This window comes from Aethina tumida, chromosome 5 (assembly GCF_024364675.1).
Source record: "Aethina tumida isolate Nest 87 chromosome 5, icAetTumi1.1, whole genome shotgun sequence".
In the NCBI taxonomy this organism is placed as follows: domain Eukaryota; kingdom Metazoa; phylum Arthropoda; class Insecta; order Coleoptera; family Nitidulidae; genus Aethina; species Aethina tumida.
In genome coordinates this window covers 27569721-27588699 of record NC_065439.1, presented here as the reverse complement: position 1 = coordinate 27588699, position 18979 = coordinate 27569721, and the positions used below count along the sequence as shown (strand labels likewise).

General features: G+C 28.4%; 3 protein-coding genes across 4 annotated transcripts; 2 read left to right on the top strand and 1 right to left on the bottom strand.

The window, feature by feature from the left end:
- Positions 1-1527: 1527 nt before the first annotated feature.
- LOC109597190 (macro domain-containing protein CT2219) lies at positions 1528-2479 on the bottom strand. The gene is made up of 3 exons (XM_020012826.2): positions 2231-2479; positions 1940-2108; positions 1528-1886 (listed from the first exon to the last, which is right to left on the bottom strand). The coding sequence occupies exons 1-3, from the start codon at positions 2477-2479 to the stop codon at positions 1591-1593; spliced, it is 714 nt and encodes a 237-aa protein (XP_019868385.2). The 3' UTR covers positions 1528-1590.
- Positions 2480-4152: 1673 nt separating this feature from the next.
- Positions 4153-10000, top strand: LOC109597191 (proto-oncogene tyrosine-protein kinase receptor Ret). 2 transcript variants are annotated; one of them, XM_049968216.1, is made up of 15 exons: positions 4153-4314; positions 6492-6590; positions 7036-7054; positions 7107-7193; positions 7390-7478; positions 7537-7663; positions 7714-7858; positions 7923-8304; positions 8358-8502; positions 8556-8787; positions 8846-8872; positions 9013-9134; positions 9195-9312; positions 9368-9579; positions 9634-10000. In XM_049968216.1, the coding sequence occupies exons 2-15, from the start codon at positions 6507-6509 to the stop codon at positions 9894-9896; spliced, it is 2052 nt and encodes a 683-aa protein (XP_049824173.1). In that variant the 5' UTR covers positions 4153-4314; positions 6492-6506; the 3' UTR covers positions 9897-10000. The 2 variants fall into 2 exon arrangements, with proteins under 2 accessions (XP_049824173.1, XP_019868386.2); XM_020012827.2 differs by lacking the exons at positions 7036-7054; positions 7107-7193.
- Positions 10001-10554: 554 nt separating this feature from the next.
- On the top strand, positions 10555-14753 carry LOC109597176 (fibroblast growth factor receptor-like). The gene is made up of 14 exons (XM_020012814.2): positions 10555-10665; positions 11053-11176; positions 11233-11309; positions 11699-11816; positions 11872-12028; positions 12081-12235; positions 12288-12484; positions 12536-12695; positions 12749-12980; positions 13036-13059; positions 13144-13280; positions 13337-13454; positions 13509-13720; positions 13775-14753. Exons 1-14 carry the CDS (start codon positions 10618-10620, stop codon positions 13996-13998), a joined length of 1983 nt encoding a protein of 660 aa, XP_019868373.2. The 5' UTR covers positions 10555-10617; the 3' UTR covers positions 13999-14753.
- The last annotated feature ends 4226 nt before the right edge of the window (positions 14754-18979 follow it).

The window sequence follows — 18979 nt, the reverse complement described above, 5'->3', positions numbered from 1 at the left end:
GAAGATGAATAGTTTGGTCAGGTGTATTTTATTGATAATGAACATTAGCCACCATATTTAATTTTCTAGGTGTTTACATTTTCAAACGATTCGACTTTTTAATTTTAAATTTTGCGTTTCCGTTTTTTAGTTACACCCATTTTTTGGGTTTTACGACCTATATCTATACGAGTGGTGAAAAAAGTATTTACTAATTTTATAATTAGGAAAATATAAGTACATAATTAATACACAATAAAAACAATTTAATTTTAAATGAAATAAAATAATACGTGCAGTGTATATAAGGTAACAGAATTTTTTTTCTCATTTAAAAATTAATATTTTCATATTTCAGGCAGGGTGGACAAAAGCGTGTGTAAATTATGGAGAATATTTTTCTCGAAAAAATTCTGATTAGAAAATATTAGAATATGTGAATATAAATTCTATATTCTATTTTAACTCATCTATACGTTAAGATTTGAACATGCGTTGTTTTTATTCTAATTTATTTACTGTGTGTATTTACATACAGTGTATTTTAAATTTTATTTTCAGCTAAACTTAAAATGAATTGTTTATATATGACAAAGTCTTTGAAATATATCTCATTTATTACTATACAATAATTATTGAATTAATCAAGAATATAACAAATTCTCACAACAAATTATTATTTCAAGTGGCTAATAATAATCTTCTAATCAACTGAAATATCAGTAAAATGTTTAGATATCTGCAAATATAGAAAGGTCAATGAGTGGAGCCAAAAATTAGTATTAAACAGTTTATAATTATTTATTAATCTATGTTCTTTTCAGAGTTTGTACAAGGTAATTTAATAAAAAAGATTTGATATGCTTAATTTTACTTATGAGCTCCAAAAGACAGAACTTTCTTATCTTTAATATTTATATTATTGATTGGAAAATAATGTAAAAGAACAAAGCTTTCCCAGCACAATATCTAATAATTATCACTGCCAGTGCACTTATTTAATATTAAAGTTCTGGTATTTATTTAAATAGTTATTATAGTTCATCTGAACAATGTCTTTTTTGCATCTGTACTTTTTATAGCAAAATGTTTTTTCATGTATAAACACACAAAAGAGAATTAAAAATTGTGGCAGACAATATTTCAGAAAATGTGGGTGCTGATTTATAGTAAATATTCACAACTAAAAAAAGGAATACACTTTATTTATACTTTTTAGTAACAAATATTTAAAGCTAATAATTTTAATTAAAGAAAAATATAACTGCAAAATTTCTTTATAAATAAATGTCTAAAAAAAATTTAGAACTCAGTCAAATAAATTTAACAACTAAAAAATGAATACATTTTAGTAACAAATATTTCAAGCTGATAATTTTAATTTAAAGGAAAATATAATTGCTAAATTTCTTTATAAATAAATATCTAAAACAATTAGAACAATTCAAAATAAAATGATAAAATTTCTCCATCCTTTATGTACTTGCCTTTAGTAAACTAGAAATAATAACTAGAAGAAAAGCAATTTATTTAATAAAATGCTTTAAATGTTGAGAAACGAAATATGCTTTATTCATACATTTTAGTAACAAAAATTGAGAGCTGATAATATTAATTTAATGGAAAATATGACTGCAGAACCCCTTCATAAAAGTCTTTATCGACATCCAAAAAGACACAGAATATGATTCTATCAACATCATCTGCATGAGATTCCAAATGTTTCCGGACTTCAGAAGCTGCAACATGAGCAGCCGCCAAATTTGGGTATCCATATATCCCAGTTGCAATACAAGGAAAGGCTATGGTCTTCAACTGCTTATCTTTCATTATGGCCAAACTATTTTTGTAGCAGTTCCGCAAAGTATCTGGCTTCTCGCCTCTTGGTCCTACTGTGTGGATCACGTCTGAAACAATAATTTAAAATAGTAAAATTTATAAAAATTAGTGTTGTACTTACGCTTAGCAGGGAGATTGTAGCCTTTGGTTATTTTGGCCTCTCCTGGTGGGCAGCCACCCAATGTGATGCATTCCTCTAGAAGTTTCGGTCCGGCCCTTCTGTGAATGGCCCCGTCAACTCCCCCTCCTCCTCTAAGGGATGAATTCGCTGCATTTACGATGGCGTCGATCTAATAACAACAAATTGTTACACATGATTTACTCAACGTTGTTTGCTAAGTTGACACCGTCAAGTTAATAAGTCGGACCAGCACAAACAGTGCGTACAATACCAGATTGATTTGATACGTACTTTAAGAGATGTGATATCGCCGCAAAAGATGGAAATTTTCTCGCTTAAGCTGGCATTTTTCGAGTTGTCAATGCTTATGTTGGATAAGACGTCGATCTTTTTTTGAAGCGTGTTAGTTTCAGCATATTTCTTCCAAGTGGGAATATCGGTTTCAGTCGTCATTTTTTTTAATGTAGCTGTAACCGAAAATGCTCTGCTGAGTGATAGACGCAAGTTTCGAACAGCTGATTGCGCTACTATGGTGCACATTTTGACATTTCACCGGTTACTTAATTTTGAATTGTTTATTTGTTTAATGTTGTTGATTACAGTAAAATGAGTTAATATTTATTAAAAACGATATTTTTAAAATTAATATCAAATTAATTGACAATGAGTATTGATAAAATATGACTATTAATGTAATCCTAGTTGCCTATATGTCTTATGATTTTACTAATTTTTTGATATCTAGCCTTTATTAAAAAAATATTTGAAAAAACATATCTACATACATTTTCAAGGACATATATGATCATCAAAATAAGAAAACATGTTTTGAACTATTTACCTTACACACATAGATTATACGACTAATCAGTATAAAAAAAGTAAATCAATATTGCTATATTATATCGATTAAAAATATAATTAACATATAAAACATAAATTTATAATAGAGTTCGAAAAATTTGATTTTTAAAGAGTTATTATTTTTAAAATAATATAATTGGAACCTCACTATTAAAAAAACAATGCTGATAATCTAATGAGAATCCCCCAAATATGACGTGTTTTATTAAAATATATTTTTTTTAAATATACAAATCGGCTTTATAATTAGAGACGTGATATCTGGTTTATAATGTCAGTTATTTTTAATATACAAATATACACAAGAAATTTCAAACAAATAAAATAATAAAAAAATTGGAGAATATATAATTAAACAACAAATAATACTTGGGACATCTTGGTCGCATTAATTCAATCACTGCTCATGATTAAAAAAGTGTTTACTTCTTTTTCACCCAAAGAAATCAAATAAGACTCTAAAGAGTCCTAAAGGATATATAATTGTTGTTCTATTAAATTATCTTTAGCTAGTAAATTTCGAATATTTAATATTGTTCTTTAAAAACATTTAGCACTGGAGATTTTATTCTAATTGTTCCTATCTTGTCCGAAAATTATTATAATATGTAAAAACAACCAATTTAGAACACCCTGTACTTTATTTAAATGTGTTTGGCATAAAATATAAATGAATATCAATACAAAGTACAACGAGCATCATTAAATACAATTCTAAGTAGTAAAAGGCGGATTTCAGTATAAAATAAATCCCAAACATCAAATCTTACAAGAAAGAACTCATTTTATTTGAAATTATTATTTATAAAAATCATGTTTGTCAAAGAAATGGTTCATAAAATAATAAATAAAAGTTTGCTCTTTTGATTTGCCCTAAAAGGTATTCTAATGTTTCCATTATTTATTAATATTCTTTTATTCAAGGCAAACAGAGTCTTTATGAAAAAACGCTTTTCAATCAAATAAATTTTACCGTTATTATGATTATGATTATATTTTTATGAGGAATATGTTTTTGATTAACAGAAATTTCTTTATTAAAACGAGTAATAGGACATTTATCTTTATCTAGCGGCCTGATCAGACGACACTGTATTTATAATGTAATTAAAACAGTTTTTATATCAATAAATCTGATAATAGTTTGTACTCTTTTACTTCTAGTGTCGGAGTCAATACCGTTCAATATTAATTAGATCCTATCTAAAAATGTCTCCATATCGCAAACCCACTTGATTTGTAAATATTTGCCCTATTATATGGATAGTTCTATTTAGTCGAATTGTGAAATTTTCTCTAGGTAGATAGACGACAGATGCCTACGAGTGACGCGGGCGTCATTGCGCTGCCGCACCGTGCATGTCTCAATGGTGTTTCCAGACTCTAGTTTCCAGACAACCTTATAAAAATTTTGTGCGGGCGACCGTCCGGAAATTTAAATGTCTCGTGAACACAATTATTGTGTGTGTTTATTAATTAGTGAAGTATAGACTAAATTCAATTTGAAGTTGGTACGTTTAATTTTCGCTATTAAATTGTTATTGTGATGGGATTAATTGGTAACATATACACTGTGTGTTTTGTGTTAAGATGCAGCAAAATTTTGTGATGTTTTAAATTTAAAATATCTAAGCATGTGCATTAAAACAAAATACAAAAGAGATTATTGGTACATTTAAATTTATCTATTACCTCAACGGAAGTTATTTATATGAACTGTTTATCATGAAATCTTTTTATTTATTATTATTTTTTAATTTATTGAACTTCTAAGGAAACAGAAAATATTAAAAATAAATTAATTATTTGTATTAAATTTTACATCTAATCTCACTTACACCACTAATTTTGAATCAGATATTTATAAAAAAGAATAATATGTTTGATTAAATATTAAGTATAATTCTTGTGTGTTTTATTCAAAATTATTTAATAAACCTATCCAATATAAAAATGAAACATACATAAATGCCTACAATAATACACATATTGATATGATCATTTTATTGATAATTACTTCTAAGTCAATTATTCACATAAAAGTAAAGTTAAAGTTAGTAATGTTTTCACTTCGTGTACTAACATTTTTACAGTGGTAACTCAATTATTTGTAGATGATTTAACGAATAGTAATGGTATTTAATTGAAATTACATATTCTGAAGTTTATTTATATGATAGAACGCTTATAAATTCAATAATAAATATTTAAATATATTATACCTAAAAATGAGTTTGACTCTACCATAACTTTAAATTTGTTATGACTGTAAAAAAGTATTTTCATCAGCAATAAATAAAATAAAATAATAAACAGTCGAAAGAAAACCATAAACATTATTAGATCTAAGTGTAAGAAAGTATGAACCACTCTACTTTCCTTAATGACATACATTTAAAGCATCTTTATCACTTTCATTTTCAAACAAAATATTCTCATTAGCAACCCCTTTAAAAATACTTTGTCTAATTATTCTTGGGGAAGTTGATATTGATCAGGTGTAATTTAAAAATTATTATAAATATTAGGAACACCTAGATCAACGTGATATTATTTTAATTTTGTTATTTTCAAAATTTAATTTGGGTAATCAAATAGTTATCTATATTTGTTGAAGTATGCGAAATATATTTATTATTTGATATATGATTGATTTGTTTGAATTACAGTACTAAATTTCCGTTAAATCCAGGTGGTATTTTGATCGAGACTATTATATTGAATTGAAATTACAGTTATTTCTTATTGGTGTTAATTATAAATAATAATTTATTATAAAATTATTACTTTTGTGTATATAAATTTTATATAATATAAATAAATAAGTTATTTGTAAATATTATATGATAAATATATGTATATATGGTTTATAATAATAAATAAAATATAAGCAAGGTCTCCAGCATATTTATTATTACCTCATTTAATATAATAGGTCTTTTAATGTTGTTAACAATCAACAAAATGTTATATTTCTTCATTTGTAAATTGAATTTGCGAAATATAGCATCGTAATGACAAATCAGTGGGTATTTACAATTGGAGATAACTATTGATATGTAAGTGCGTCGAATATGTTTTTCAATATTGTGTAAATAAAAGATAAAAACTCAACAATTCACTCGATATATTTGTCACATTACATACCAAAACATTCAATAAAATATTAAAATTGTAATAAAATAACTTTCTTAGGGGATGTCCCCCCCTGAACTTCGTTTGTCAATGCCAATTAGTGCATCACGAATTCTTTAACGTACATCAGTCGATATGTATTTTAATAGGATTTGACCAAGAAAGTATTTTACTTTGCCCGGGTGAAAAGGTTAAGTGCAACTTAAATGTAGAGCGCCGGCTCTCAATAACAACTTCTAAATTATTTTGTGTCAATTAATTCAAATGAACTGGAATCGTGTTTTGAATTTTGTCTACCACCTTAGGTGTTGATATCTGTTGATTCGAAGTAAAATTGGCTATTTCATCGTCGAGTTAAAAAAAAAAACAATTAATTAAAAGTAATATATAACACCGAAGAAATATGGTATAAACTTTAGATTACAGACTAAATTAATCAACTAAAATCATTCAAGTTTCTATTCTCGCACGTTGTTAGTTTCAAGATCAACATCAAGAAAATTAAAAATTGTTAATTTGAATTGGCGATTTAAAACGTGTGTTATGGTTTCAGGAATTGCTGTAAACAATGAAGATTAAAGGAAGACACTTCGGATGTTTTAGTTGTGCAAATATTCAGCTGTTTATACTATGCATTCTACACGTTCAAACGGTAAGATTCATTTCCATTTTACTTATAAAATTTTCGAATAGGTTCTGTTGAAAACAAGGATATTGTGGTGAATAATATGGTCAAGGTTAATCATAAATAACAGATTTATTTATTTATTTAATAGTTTATTCAAAGTTTTACAGACAATGTTTATAACTCAACACGAAAATTTCATGGACTTTTGATAATAAACATTTTTAACGGATTTAACTGGTTAACTTATTAATTGATAATCAAATGTAAAAATAATTAGTTACATGAACACATTAACATGATACTTAAATTTAATAATATTTATTATATCACTTATTGACATCCATTGGTTTCTATTTTCTATTCAGTTTAGCATAATATTTAGAAGTATTTGTAGAAGATTTATTTTAAATACAGTTATTTTTACTAAGAGTATACAAGTTCCTTAAATAATTAAATACATTTTTTTCAGATTCACGCCTCAGAAGGGTGTATGTACGATATTACATTTTTTTTAATTATGTCATTAGGATTCATTTTTAGGTAGGAATAATTCATATTTTAAGGAACTGCAAATTGAGCCATTCATTTATAACACAAAATCAATCGGAATCAATCTTATATTTAATGGTAATTTGGTTTCATTCATTTCAAGTTATTGCTACAGAGAACCAAATGAAAAATGTAATAAATATGTAAATAATGGTTGTTCTTGTAAATATACATAGAAATATTTACATTACATTTACTTGAAACAAACAGAATGTAAATAACATTTAGAGATTAATAATAAATTTCTAAACAGGCATTAATTTTTAATTTTTAGACACAACGCCCATAAAAAATGTAAAAATAAAAATAACAGATTTATGTATAGTTGATAACTGGGATAATTTTTATCCTGAAATTTTTTCGGTGAGGAAAATACGTCCTTTTTGATATTCGAATTAAACTTTCACGAAATTCATTTCAGTCCCCATATCATCTAGAATTAAATGAAAACTCCAATTTAAAACTTCGTCACAATTGTAATTATTCATTAGAGATCTTCGATGACAATACCAATGATTTTTGTTATTCGACATATTTTCAAATACCTGGTAAGAGTAAGTTTAGGGAAGTTTCAAGTTTGTCCCGACGTTATTTTTAGATTGTGTCGAGTACAGTTGTTGCAGTCCTGAGACTCCATTCAAAAACGTTCACATTGAACCAGAAAAACAAAAACCCAATTGGTATGTTATCACATGGGATAAGATGCATCAAACCAAAGGCGAGTTAATATCTTATAAATATAGGTAATTTCTTCAAATCATTCATTATTAATCAATATTAGATAACAATTAAAAAATATACTTCTAGAGTAAAAGATCACACAAAAGGTCATACAAATGATATAATACCCCGACACACGAAAAATCATATAGAAATGGAATTAATTCGTAATAAAACTTATACTATCGGAATGAAGTACAAACCAATGGAGACGTGCATCTATTTCAGTGAAATTGATTACAAATTAGAAGACGAATTAGAATCTCAAGCTGTCGTAACAAAAGTTGCTGTTATTATAGGATTATTACTGTTATGTTTTCTAGTTATAATTTATAATGTGAGAAATCGCATATTAACATATACTAAAAGTTGCATTTCATTTAATAATAATCAATTTGAAGACCCATCACCTGAAAAAATTAAACTGAACGCAAAACTCTTGCCCAATCCATTATATTTGCCACTGGAGGTAAAATATATATATATTTTTTAATGCCTCATGAATATCACAATTGTTTTAAGATTGAGATGCCACATGAAATAGACAGGAGGTTGCTTCACATAGATGGTCAAGTTGGCAGTGGTCAGTTTGGTAAAGTTTTCAAAGGAACATTCAGTCCCATAAAGGAAAAAGAGACATTTACCGTAGCCATTAAGCAAATCAAAGGTGTTACAAGAGTCATGTTAATAATAGTAATATTTATGTTAAAATATTTACAGACGAGGTCACTAATGAGCTGCTCAATGATTTTTTGAAAGAGATCGAACTGATGAAGAAAATCAAAGATGAGGGTGGTCAAGAGAACATTGTAAAATTTTACGGTTGCTGTACAAAGACCGAGCCCAATTTGATTGTTTTGGAATTTATATCAGGCGGCACTCTAAAAGCTTATCTTGAAAAATTGAGGAGAGAATGGGAACTAAGACGGAAGGGACAAGTGTTTTTTCGACCGTAAGCTATTTTTTACTATTTTTAAATAAGTAGATTCTTAAATATTTTCTTGTTACAGCGACATGGAAGTGTCAAATGTTTTAAAGTAAGTAAGTGGTTTGCCAGTTAATACAATTCCAAAAAATTAAATTAATTTTCATGTCTTGTAAATTGATGTTGAGTAAGTTAAATACTACTTAGTTAGTTGCATTGAATGCATTTTGAATAATTTCATGAACATTTTAGCTTCTCTAATGGCACACCTGAATTGCACAGTCCAGGTGATGCAAGTCTGTGTCCTTTATTAACTCCGAACAGGAGAGAAGACGTAACTTCAAGCGAAGCTAGTCCCACAACTGTGGTTTCATGTAAAAAACACATTAAAAAAGTAGTTGTTTTTAATTAAATTAAATTAAATTAAATTATAGATATCTTGCACACTCCTGATCCAGTCAAACCAGACCTAAATGAAAGAGAGCTGCACGATTTCGCCCTTCAGATAGCGAGGGGGATGGAGTACCTGGAAAAAATAGGTGTGGTTCATAGGTACTGACAACAAATCTAAAAACACAAATAATCTTTATAAGTTATCCAATCTTAGAGACCTTGCTGCCCGAAACATTTTAATGACGGTCGACAGGACCCTCAAAATATGCGACTTCGGTTTATCGAGGGTGGGGGTTTATGTGTCTGCCAAAGTAAAATTTCTACCAATGAGATGGATGTCAATCGAATCGATAAAAAGCAACGTGTACAGCCACAAGAGCGACGTATGGTCGTACGGAGTGGTCTTGTGGGAAATTGGAACTCTGGGTTGGTTACTGAGGGTGACATTTGATTAGTTTTTTTCTAAAAGGTACATTTTAGGGGCATTTCCTTATCAAGAAATACCCGACGTAAGTTTCATACAAAGTCTCGAGGACGGTGTGAGGTTGAAACGTCCCGAAATCTGTTCGGATGATGTTTTCAAGTTGATGTCCGAATGTTGGGCGGTGAATCCTGACGACAGACCTACGTTTAATCAAATCTGTCACAGTTTGTGTACGGATAAAAATATTTATAATTTAAACAGGGTCACCTCCGAATACACGTTTCCTCCAATAACTGGAAGCAACGTTACGTTAGATTAAATTGTTAGTTTATTAATGTCATAGACTGTTAATTTATTAAACGAAATCGGAAACTACGTTATATTTTGTAAAATATTTTTTTAATAAATATTTTTTTTAATTTACTTTGGAATATTTTTTAAATTATTTTATCGAATCATGTTGATAAAAAATAATCAGTTAGATAAATGTTGTATATGTATTATTTGCTAGTAATCTGTAATTTATTTCCAATTAATATATCTAATCCAAATCTTTGGTGTTATCTACGTGAAACTATGAATAAAATTTTAATAACTAATATAAATCAATTATTTTATTTTTTTATTGAAGGAATTTGAAAAATTTTTTTAATTTTTGTACACCAGGAACATAAAAGTAGTTAAAAATAAATAGTCCTTTCAAAACTTATTGAAAACATTGGTTTAATTTGCATTTTTTCTGTACTTTTATCACTGTATATATGTATATTGTTTTCCAATACTCATAGAATTATTAAACCGAATAAACTATCACACGGCAATAAAGATTATATCAGTAGTTTTTATTGGGGAATCAATTTGAGATAAACTTGATCCAACGGATTAGTATTATTTATTTTCTATATGCCTATCAGTATGCTATTTGGAATCATTACCGTGTGTTTGGATGTAACGATTTTAGTATGTGTGCTGAAGTGTGCAATTTAGGTATTTGAGAATGATTTCCTAAAAAAATATGCACTTGAATTTATCCATAAATTATGAAAATTTTAAGTAAAATTTGTTTATTTTCAATTTGTTTACAAATGGTAAGTTAGTTTTATATATTTATTTATTTAAGGCTTACAAATAGAATCAGGATATAAAAAATGGAGATAAATATGTGTGTATATTTATACTTTTAAGATGGAAACACCTCTGCAACAGATTCTATTAAATAACACTAGCTTCCACGAACAAATACATTACGTGGAACTGAATGTTTCTGTAGTATTGAACGTCAGGGACTATAGTACAGGAAAAAGTCAAATTAAGTTAGGAGTTCCCTTCTTAAATGGACCACACTGTATATATAAACTCTTATGGCACAATTTTATATATTTAAAATATTGTTGTTTTCATAATTTCAATTTTATGAGCCTTTTTTAACTATAAAGTTATTAAATGCTCAAAATTTAATTGACTTTCTGTTTTAGGCTAACAGCAATGAAGATGGATGTAATCACACTGTCTTTAAAGATCTGAAAATTGAACCATTTATTTATACGGAATCTGAAGAACTTATGATGGGCATTAACCTTACATTTTCCGAACATGATGGTAAGAAAAAAATTATGTTATCAAGTTGTTATCTGTTATTTGTTTTAAAATTTTAGAAAAGTTGTTAGAAAATTCAACTATTGTGCTGTTCAGTAATCCACACTTTGACTCTGTACGTGTAGATAATTTTAGTGTAAGTATTAATTAAATAAGATAAAATTGATCTCAATGTGTTTATAGTTACATTATGTTATATTCATAATCAAGCACAAAATCCAATCAATGTTATTCATTTTTGATAAAACAGTCATGTTAAAAATAATAAGGACACTTGTTGGTATACAGACAGATTTAATGTTTTTTGAAGATGTTAACAACTTATATACCACATATTTATCGTTTATAAGTATTTTAGGAACACAATATTTAAAGTTCTATCAAACTTCACAAAATGATGCTACCCCCAGACAACAGTTTTTTGTGCCTAAAGATCCCAGTTGCCAATTTAATGTGTAACTTAGTCAAATTGTAGCCTAGGGGTTTTCAACTTGTACATCTAACAATAAAATTGGTATTTTTTAGTTGCCTTACTATGAAATCAAAAATTCCACCATCAATTTTAAACCAACGGGCAACTATACAATCGAAATCATGTCCGATTATGGAAACTGTGCTCAAACACACCATTTCCAAATACCCGGTAATCTTAAATTTTATTTCAACCTCTTGATAAATTCTGTAACATGGTTTTTTAGTGTGCGTCGACAATGTTTGCTGCGACTCAAACAAGGCTCCGTTTGTTATTGAGAGGATTGAACCTGTGATAAAACAACCTCACCTTTATAACGTGACTTGGAGTGGTGTGATTGACCAAAATATAACCCTATCCAATTTATTTTATTACTATCACTTGTAAGACTTTTTATTAAATCCAGTACATAACTTTTATTTGACGCACTTTAAGGGTTAACGACGAAAACTCCAAGTTTCCAGTAACATTCGAAGACGACGATCCTCATCTAATTGAAATGAATTTATCGGAAGGACACACTTACGTAATCAAAATGAACTTTGTGGAAAATAATTTGTGTTCCTATACGACATATTTCGAATATACAGGTGAACACGCCAAGGACTGCTCTACGTGAAGAGACTTATCTTATTGTTTCAGAACCTCGTAAATATTCCTTATATATTATAAGCACCATTACTGGAATTTTAATAGTATTAATATTACTGATGTTGTACAAAAATTGGCAGGGGTTAGCACTGTGTATGAAGACTGTAGAAGAAATGGATCACGATGTGATACCTGAAAAAGTACATCTCAAGAAGGAGGCTAAAAATATGCTTTACGTTTCATATGAGGTATTTTATTAAATATGTTAATATACGTTGTTTAAAAAGGAGTTACCTTAGTGCAAGCAGAAACTTATTGAAGATTCCTACGAACTGCCAAGAAACTTAATCCATTTGGAAACGGAAATTGGACATGGAACGTTTGGTAAAGTCTTCAAAGGCACCTTGATTATTCAAAAAGATCAGGAGAGTCGGACAGTTGCTGTTAAACAAGTTAAAGGTGGTAATGATTGATATAAAGTAATAAACCAATAATAATTTTACGATATTTAGACAATAAGGACGAGTCCCTATTGGAAGACTTCAGACAGGAAATTGATCTGATGAAAAAAATTTGCAGTCACGGCAATCACGAAAATGTTGTCAAGTTTTACGGCTGTTGCAGCAAAGACTTGCCACGACTGATCGTTTTGGAATATTTACCATGTGGTAATCTAAAAAGTTATCTTGAAGACTTGAACAAATCTTGGATCTACAGGAAAAGAAAACAGACGTTCTTTCCCCCGTAATAATTATTTATATTATGTTTGTACATTTAACTAATTTATTTTGTTTTCTAGAGAAATGGATATACCGGTTTTGAAGTAAGTTTGTTAGATTAAAAGTTACTTTTTAAGTTCTTAGTTTGCATTTCATTAATTTATAGTACTAAATGTACTCTTTCTTAGAGAACTATCTACAACTGGCACAGGAAATCTAGACAGCCCAGGCATTAACAGTTTAAAACCACTTTTAACTCCTGATTCACTGATTTCAGCTAGAAAATCGAGCTTCTCCACTGAAAGCAGAGTCACTGAAATTTCATGTACGATTTGAGCACATTAATACTTACGGGTGATTGTAATTTTTAAACTGTTGTAGACGTTAAAACGCCTCCCAGTGTGGCGTGTTTAGAGCTCAGTGAAAAGGAGTTGTACAATTTTGCATTGCAAATAGCAAAAGGCATGGAATTTTTGGAGAAAATTCCCATCACTCATAGGTATGAAACACAAAAATTCAATATCTAAGTATATACCACGAGTAATTTTTTCAGGGATTTGGCTGCCAGAAATATCCTTTTAACTCAAAACAAAACTTTAAAGATATCAGACTTCGGTTTATCCAGAATGGGACCATATACGAGTAAAAAAAGTTCTCCACTCCCGTTGAGATGGATGTCCATTGAAGCTATCCTGCAAAGCACATACAGCAACAAAAGCGACGTTTGGTCTTTTGGTGTTGTTTTGTGGGAAATTGGAACTCTTGGTACATACAATCTTTAACTTTCAATGTGGGTGTGCTTAAAATGATTCATTTCAGGAGGATTTCCTTATGGAGGAATACAAGCTGAGGCGTTGTTGCCGAGGCTGCTGAACGGAGAGAGGCTTAGTAGGCCGGAAATTTGTTCTGAACAAATATACAAGTTAATGCTAGAATGTTGGGAGCAAAATCCTGACGATCGACCTTCCTTTCAGCAAATAGTACTAAGATTGCCGGAATATGAGAAGCCTTACAGTACTGAGCATATTCCTGTGGCAAAATGAGAGGACAACCAACAAATATTCCTCATAAAATACGATTATGAATAAGTCCAACTAAAACACAGATATTTATGTGATTGTTTCTTCGTCATTCTGAAGCTATTTGATCTATTGAATTTTGAATGTGGGACTTGTTTAACACGGATTTATGGGTAGTCAATTTCATTGGGACTCAAGAAAGTGAGCTTTCAATTAGGCCCTTTACATACAATGACGTGAAACGAAATTGTAGGCTAATCTTCCAGATTGGTGATAGCCTTGGGGTGGAGAGTAATTGAGTCTAACACAAGGATAGATAATTAGTAAGTACTATGGAAGAAGACAGCAAAAATGTTGGCCCTAAATCTGTTTCCAATAAATCCAGGCAGTTACAAGTGTGGATTGTGACAGAGAGATATAAAGGAAAAAGTTATAAACATCAGATATCTGAGTTTTAACTGGGACACGCATATTTTTCTCTAATTCGTGCCAATTTATTTGAAATTCATTAAATAAGTTTCTCTATGTTTTATTTGATGGACCTAGGAATAAAATTGTATGAATTTCATTACTATTACATACATATTGTTATTATACATTAGTTTTATAATGAAAATCTCATAGTATAAATGTGTTTATTATATTTATATTTTGTAAGAAAAAATATATATTATATTTGAAAGAACATCGCTGTAATCAAAATGTAAAATGACAATCTAAGTTATTTAATTTTTTTTAGAGTAGATTGGGTTGCATATCTATCAGTATAAATGTACAGGGGTTTTACAGAGCTTTAAATTTATTTCAATTTTGTACTATTATTACATTGTAAGTGATTTTGATATTATGTTTTGTTACTATTTTTTTAAATATATTAGAAAATTGTTGTTTTTTATGGAAGATTTACTAATTTGACAAGTATAATATACAGGAAATATTATTTATTTAAAAACATAACAAAAAGTTGATTAAATAATTTAGTTTATTGGATTAATTAATTTATCAATTGTAGACAAATTTTACTAATACTAATAATTATAATGGTTTTATTAATATGAAGTAAATGTTATCTAAATATAATTAAAGTATATCATTAGTGAAATAAATTGTTTATCATAAAATATTAATTGCTAGTATAAATATTAGTATTAAGTATATAATTATGATAAAAGATAATTAGATACATATTTTTTAATAAATATAATTTCAATAATTTGATGGGTGTATTAGTGAGTCTAAGTAATTTAATTATATAATATTTATAGATATATTTTTTAAACATATTTATAACTATTAAAAAATGTTTTTAACTCACAAAATAATTAAAATCAATTAATATTTTGTGAGTAAAATTATTTATATGTATATAAAATACTGAATTCTATGTAAACATAGACATTAAATTTACTATAAAATTTGTAATATGTTATATTTAAACATATAGTTTCTAAAAATATTCTTCTCATAAATATAATATAAATATAATATATATAATATAAATATTGATAAATAATATATCAAAGTACTTCCTCGCCATAATCGTAAATGTTTCATTATATGTTATTAATTAATCAATGATTCTTTTTTAAAATATTATCTGCAGAAAGATAAATGTAAATTTCAAGGTGTTTTTTTTCTAACTTTCATCGTAAACCCTTTAATTTATTTAGCAATGGTAAATATCATTCATAGGATCATTTATTATCTTGAATATTATATTCAATCATCCTGGGAGATTTATTTAACTTTCTATGTCACATAACTCTCGTTGTGGTATCTTCAAGAGGCGTGTCATGATAAAACACCTATTGCAATGGTAATCTAACTATAAAGGGACCGTAATAGTCATTGCTAATGATAATTATAACTCAAGCACATCATTTTGTAATTATATATTCGACATCTCATAAATAATAAGTCGAAGCACCCACGAAATTCCAATGAGAATTTATTATCAAATTGTATTAATGTCATAAACAGGTGTCGCAATTTTGTTATTAATTATAATTATTCACCTGAGAGAAATATCACTGTAGCCACATGATAAATGTTCATAAACCAAAAAGACCTACTGCCGCAATAATAAATAAGAGTGTCGCATTTTAAAACCCGAACCTTACACAACCACATAAGGAAGCCCCCATCTCTAATTAATCTTTACACGCGTTGAATACTTTAATTATAAGAGCCGTACTTTAGTCGCAACGGCAGGAAAGATAGGAAGCATCTCTGATTGGGCATGACACTAAATTCCTGCCGATCTATGAGAACTTTCCTGCTGGGTGAAAAGGTCGCGAGGAGAAAGTGAAGACGACACACGATCTATTGAAGTACGGCTGTGGATTTGGAATGGCGAGGCGCGTGATTGGGATGTTGGCCATTAAGCCGTTATTAGTTCCATCCTAGGCACGAGCGGGAATCTCTGTGGGCCAGTTCGCAGCATTTCCGGATATTTGCATATTATGCAATCGAATATGTTTATGCATATATAAATGTGTGGGTATTCCGGGGAAATCAGATTTTGAGACGAAAATTTTTGGAGGTTGCATCAAGATCTGGGTGTTGTCTTCACACTCCTAGATTCTCGTCGATTTCACTGTCACTCGTCAAATCCGTCTTGTAATTTGATCTGTTCCAATTTTTGCTGAGTAAATGAACTAATTGATTAACACAGAGGTGCGCCACGTTTGGACAATGCCTTTTTTGATTGAATCAGCCGATTAATTATAGCAATTGATGGAATTTTCGAAATCATACATGATATTTCCATTGTAATCTTTGCTGGTATCTCACAGTAAAGGTTACTTCCCTCATAATTTTAGGTTTTATTGTCAGCTCTGTTGCCATTAGATAACAAAGTTCAGTGGACCATTATTCTGGATTACAATACCCGTTCCCAAGATCTTCCTTCCATCTAATGTCACTGCGTGAAAAGCTAATACAAATTTGTTCAACACGTGGTTTACAAGATTGCATGTGAAGCAAACTAAACCTTTAAGACAAACAAAAGAAACGTTAATCAAAATTTGGTTTCCAATTAGATTTTTTTATTTTATTTCAGTATTATATTTTCCCATAATGATGGAACTTAATCATTATTTACAATAAATATCCTAACATGTGTGATGTATTTTAATTAAATCACTTTCCATTTTTATCAATCTCGATCTTTTAACATACGAAAACCAATTTACATATATGTGTGTCAATAACCAAAAGAGCAAAACCAACTTGACACCTGTTGATGTTTTGGTTTTAAAATTTGTTTAAATATCAACAATTTTACTGTTATTGATTTGAACAAAACAGCTACTTTGAGAAGACCAATATTATTACCATACGCCTGTTATAAAATTACCATATTCATGAAAATTTACATACTACACCGATATGTATAAATAGTAATAAAATGATAGTTCTGTGACCATCATTTCTATTATTGTGTGATCCGCATTTTTTAGCATATTTTGCGCAATTTTATGGACATCACCACGACAATGATTCATGTCTTCGCCAAAAGAACATGTCCGTGATTTCTGCGGAGATAAACCACATAAACTATAGTATACAGTAGACAGAATAATAAACAATTTTTGATTTTGTCAAACGATTGTATGTAAATTTGAACCATTCAAATTTTATAGTAATTATAATTTGGATGTTGCATTTTGTACCTTGTTCAAATATCGTTGGCCTTTACCTCCAAAACGATTTAATGGCAATTTAAAAACCTATTTTTTAATTTGATTAAGCAACACCAGAACTATTCGCCTGCAGGTGAAGATTATACTTCTATGCTAAGATTGTTTTTCTTCACTATTAATTATTGCAAGAGAAAGAAATCGGCTGAAAAGTTGCTATTTATATAATCCCATAATTATTTTATTATGTGTGTATGTGTGTGAGCCAGCCTGTATTATGCAACGACACGTTGTTTACTTGCTGCTTAGAAATTTTCTGGAGTGCCGCAGGAATTTCTCGCGTAATATAAAATGAAGATGTGCAAAATTCTTTTACTAATAAAATAAATATTTTAATGTTGTACATTAAAACTTTCCATTTTTAGTCATCTTACAATTAGTCAGGTTCAATCTGTTGATGTAGCAGTTTATTAAGGATGTTCAAGAGTTTTTATTTTGATTTATTATCACATACATAATTAAATAATATTTATGATAGTATATTTTACATTAAATTTTTTATTGTACATTTTTTACATGTACGTCATTAATTTTACTTTCTTGTATTATATTTGGTTTTCTACTGTTCTTCAATTGTTACCCACAATTATTATATTGATTTATTTCTTGTGCACTTCAAGTAAATCAGTGTTAATTAAACTTGATATTGATACTGTTATTGAAATACTTCATATGAAAGTAAATTGTTTTTAGAATATTCACCATCCAATCTGTAAGTTATGTCAAAATGTTTGGAAAAATATTAATAACTTAAAAATTATTGGGTTTAGATATAGGACATATCATAGCCATTTTATTTGCAATTACATGTAGAATTTGAAAATCTAAAAATATAAGATTAATCACTGAAAAACAACAAAGTTGTTGTCTCAGAAACAAATCAATACCATTTTGCGTTCCTCAACTTCCAAGGAATAAGTTAGGGGAATCACCTTGTATAATTTGAAGATTTTTTTACAGTCTATGAATTATTATTATCATTAATATTGTACATGTTCATTTTGATATTGTAATATCCTTATATTAGAAATTAACGTTTTTTATGGAAAATTTAATAATTTGGTAAATATAATATAAATATTATTTATTTAAAAACATAAATGGGTAATGTTGGTAAATAAAATTTCAAAATATTTCTTGATTAATTTAGCTAATTTGTTTAATTAATTTATCAATTGGCGACAAATTTTACTAATTCAAATAAATATAATGGTATTATTAATATAAAGTAAATGTTATCTAACTATAATAAAATATATCAATGGTGAAATAAATTGTTCATCACAAAATACTAATTGTTAGTA

Coding starts and splice junctions, on each gene's coding strand:
- LOC109597190 (XM_020012826.2), bottom strand. CDS start 2,479: ATGTGCACCATAGTAGCGCAATCAGCTGTTCGAAACTTGCGTCTATCA. Junction 2,109..2,230: donor GCGATATCACATCTCTTAAA/GTACGTATCAAA, acceptor TGTTGTTATTAG/ATCGACGCCATCGTAAATGC. Junction 1,887..1,939: donor CTACAATCTCCCTGCTAAGC/GTAAGTACAACA, acceptor TTATTGTTTCAG/ACGTGATCCACACAGTAGGA.
- LOC109597176 (XM_020012814.2), top strand. CDS start 10,618: ATGAAAATTTTAAGTAAAATTTGTTTATTTTCAATTTGTTTACAAATG. Junction 12,696..12,748: donor TGCTGTTAAACAAGTTAAAG/GTGGTAATGATT, acceptor TACGATATTTAG/ACAATAAGGACGAGTCCCTA. Junction 13,281..13,336: donor CAGAGTCACTGAAATTTCAT/GTACGATTTGAG, acceptor AAACTGTTGTAG/ACGTTAAAACGCCTCCCAGT.
- LOC109597191 (XM_049968216.1), top strand. CDS start 6,507: ATGAAGATTAAAGGAAGACACTTCGGATGTTTTAGTTGTGCAAATATT. Junction 8,305..8,357: donor CATTATATTTGCCACTGGAG/GTAAAATATATA, acceptor AATTGTTTTAAG/ATTGAGATGCCACATGAAAT. Junction 9,313..9,367: donor AAAATAGGTGTGGTTCATAG/GTACTGACAACA, acceptor ATCCAATCTTAG/AGACCTTGCTGCCCGAAACA.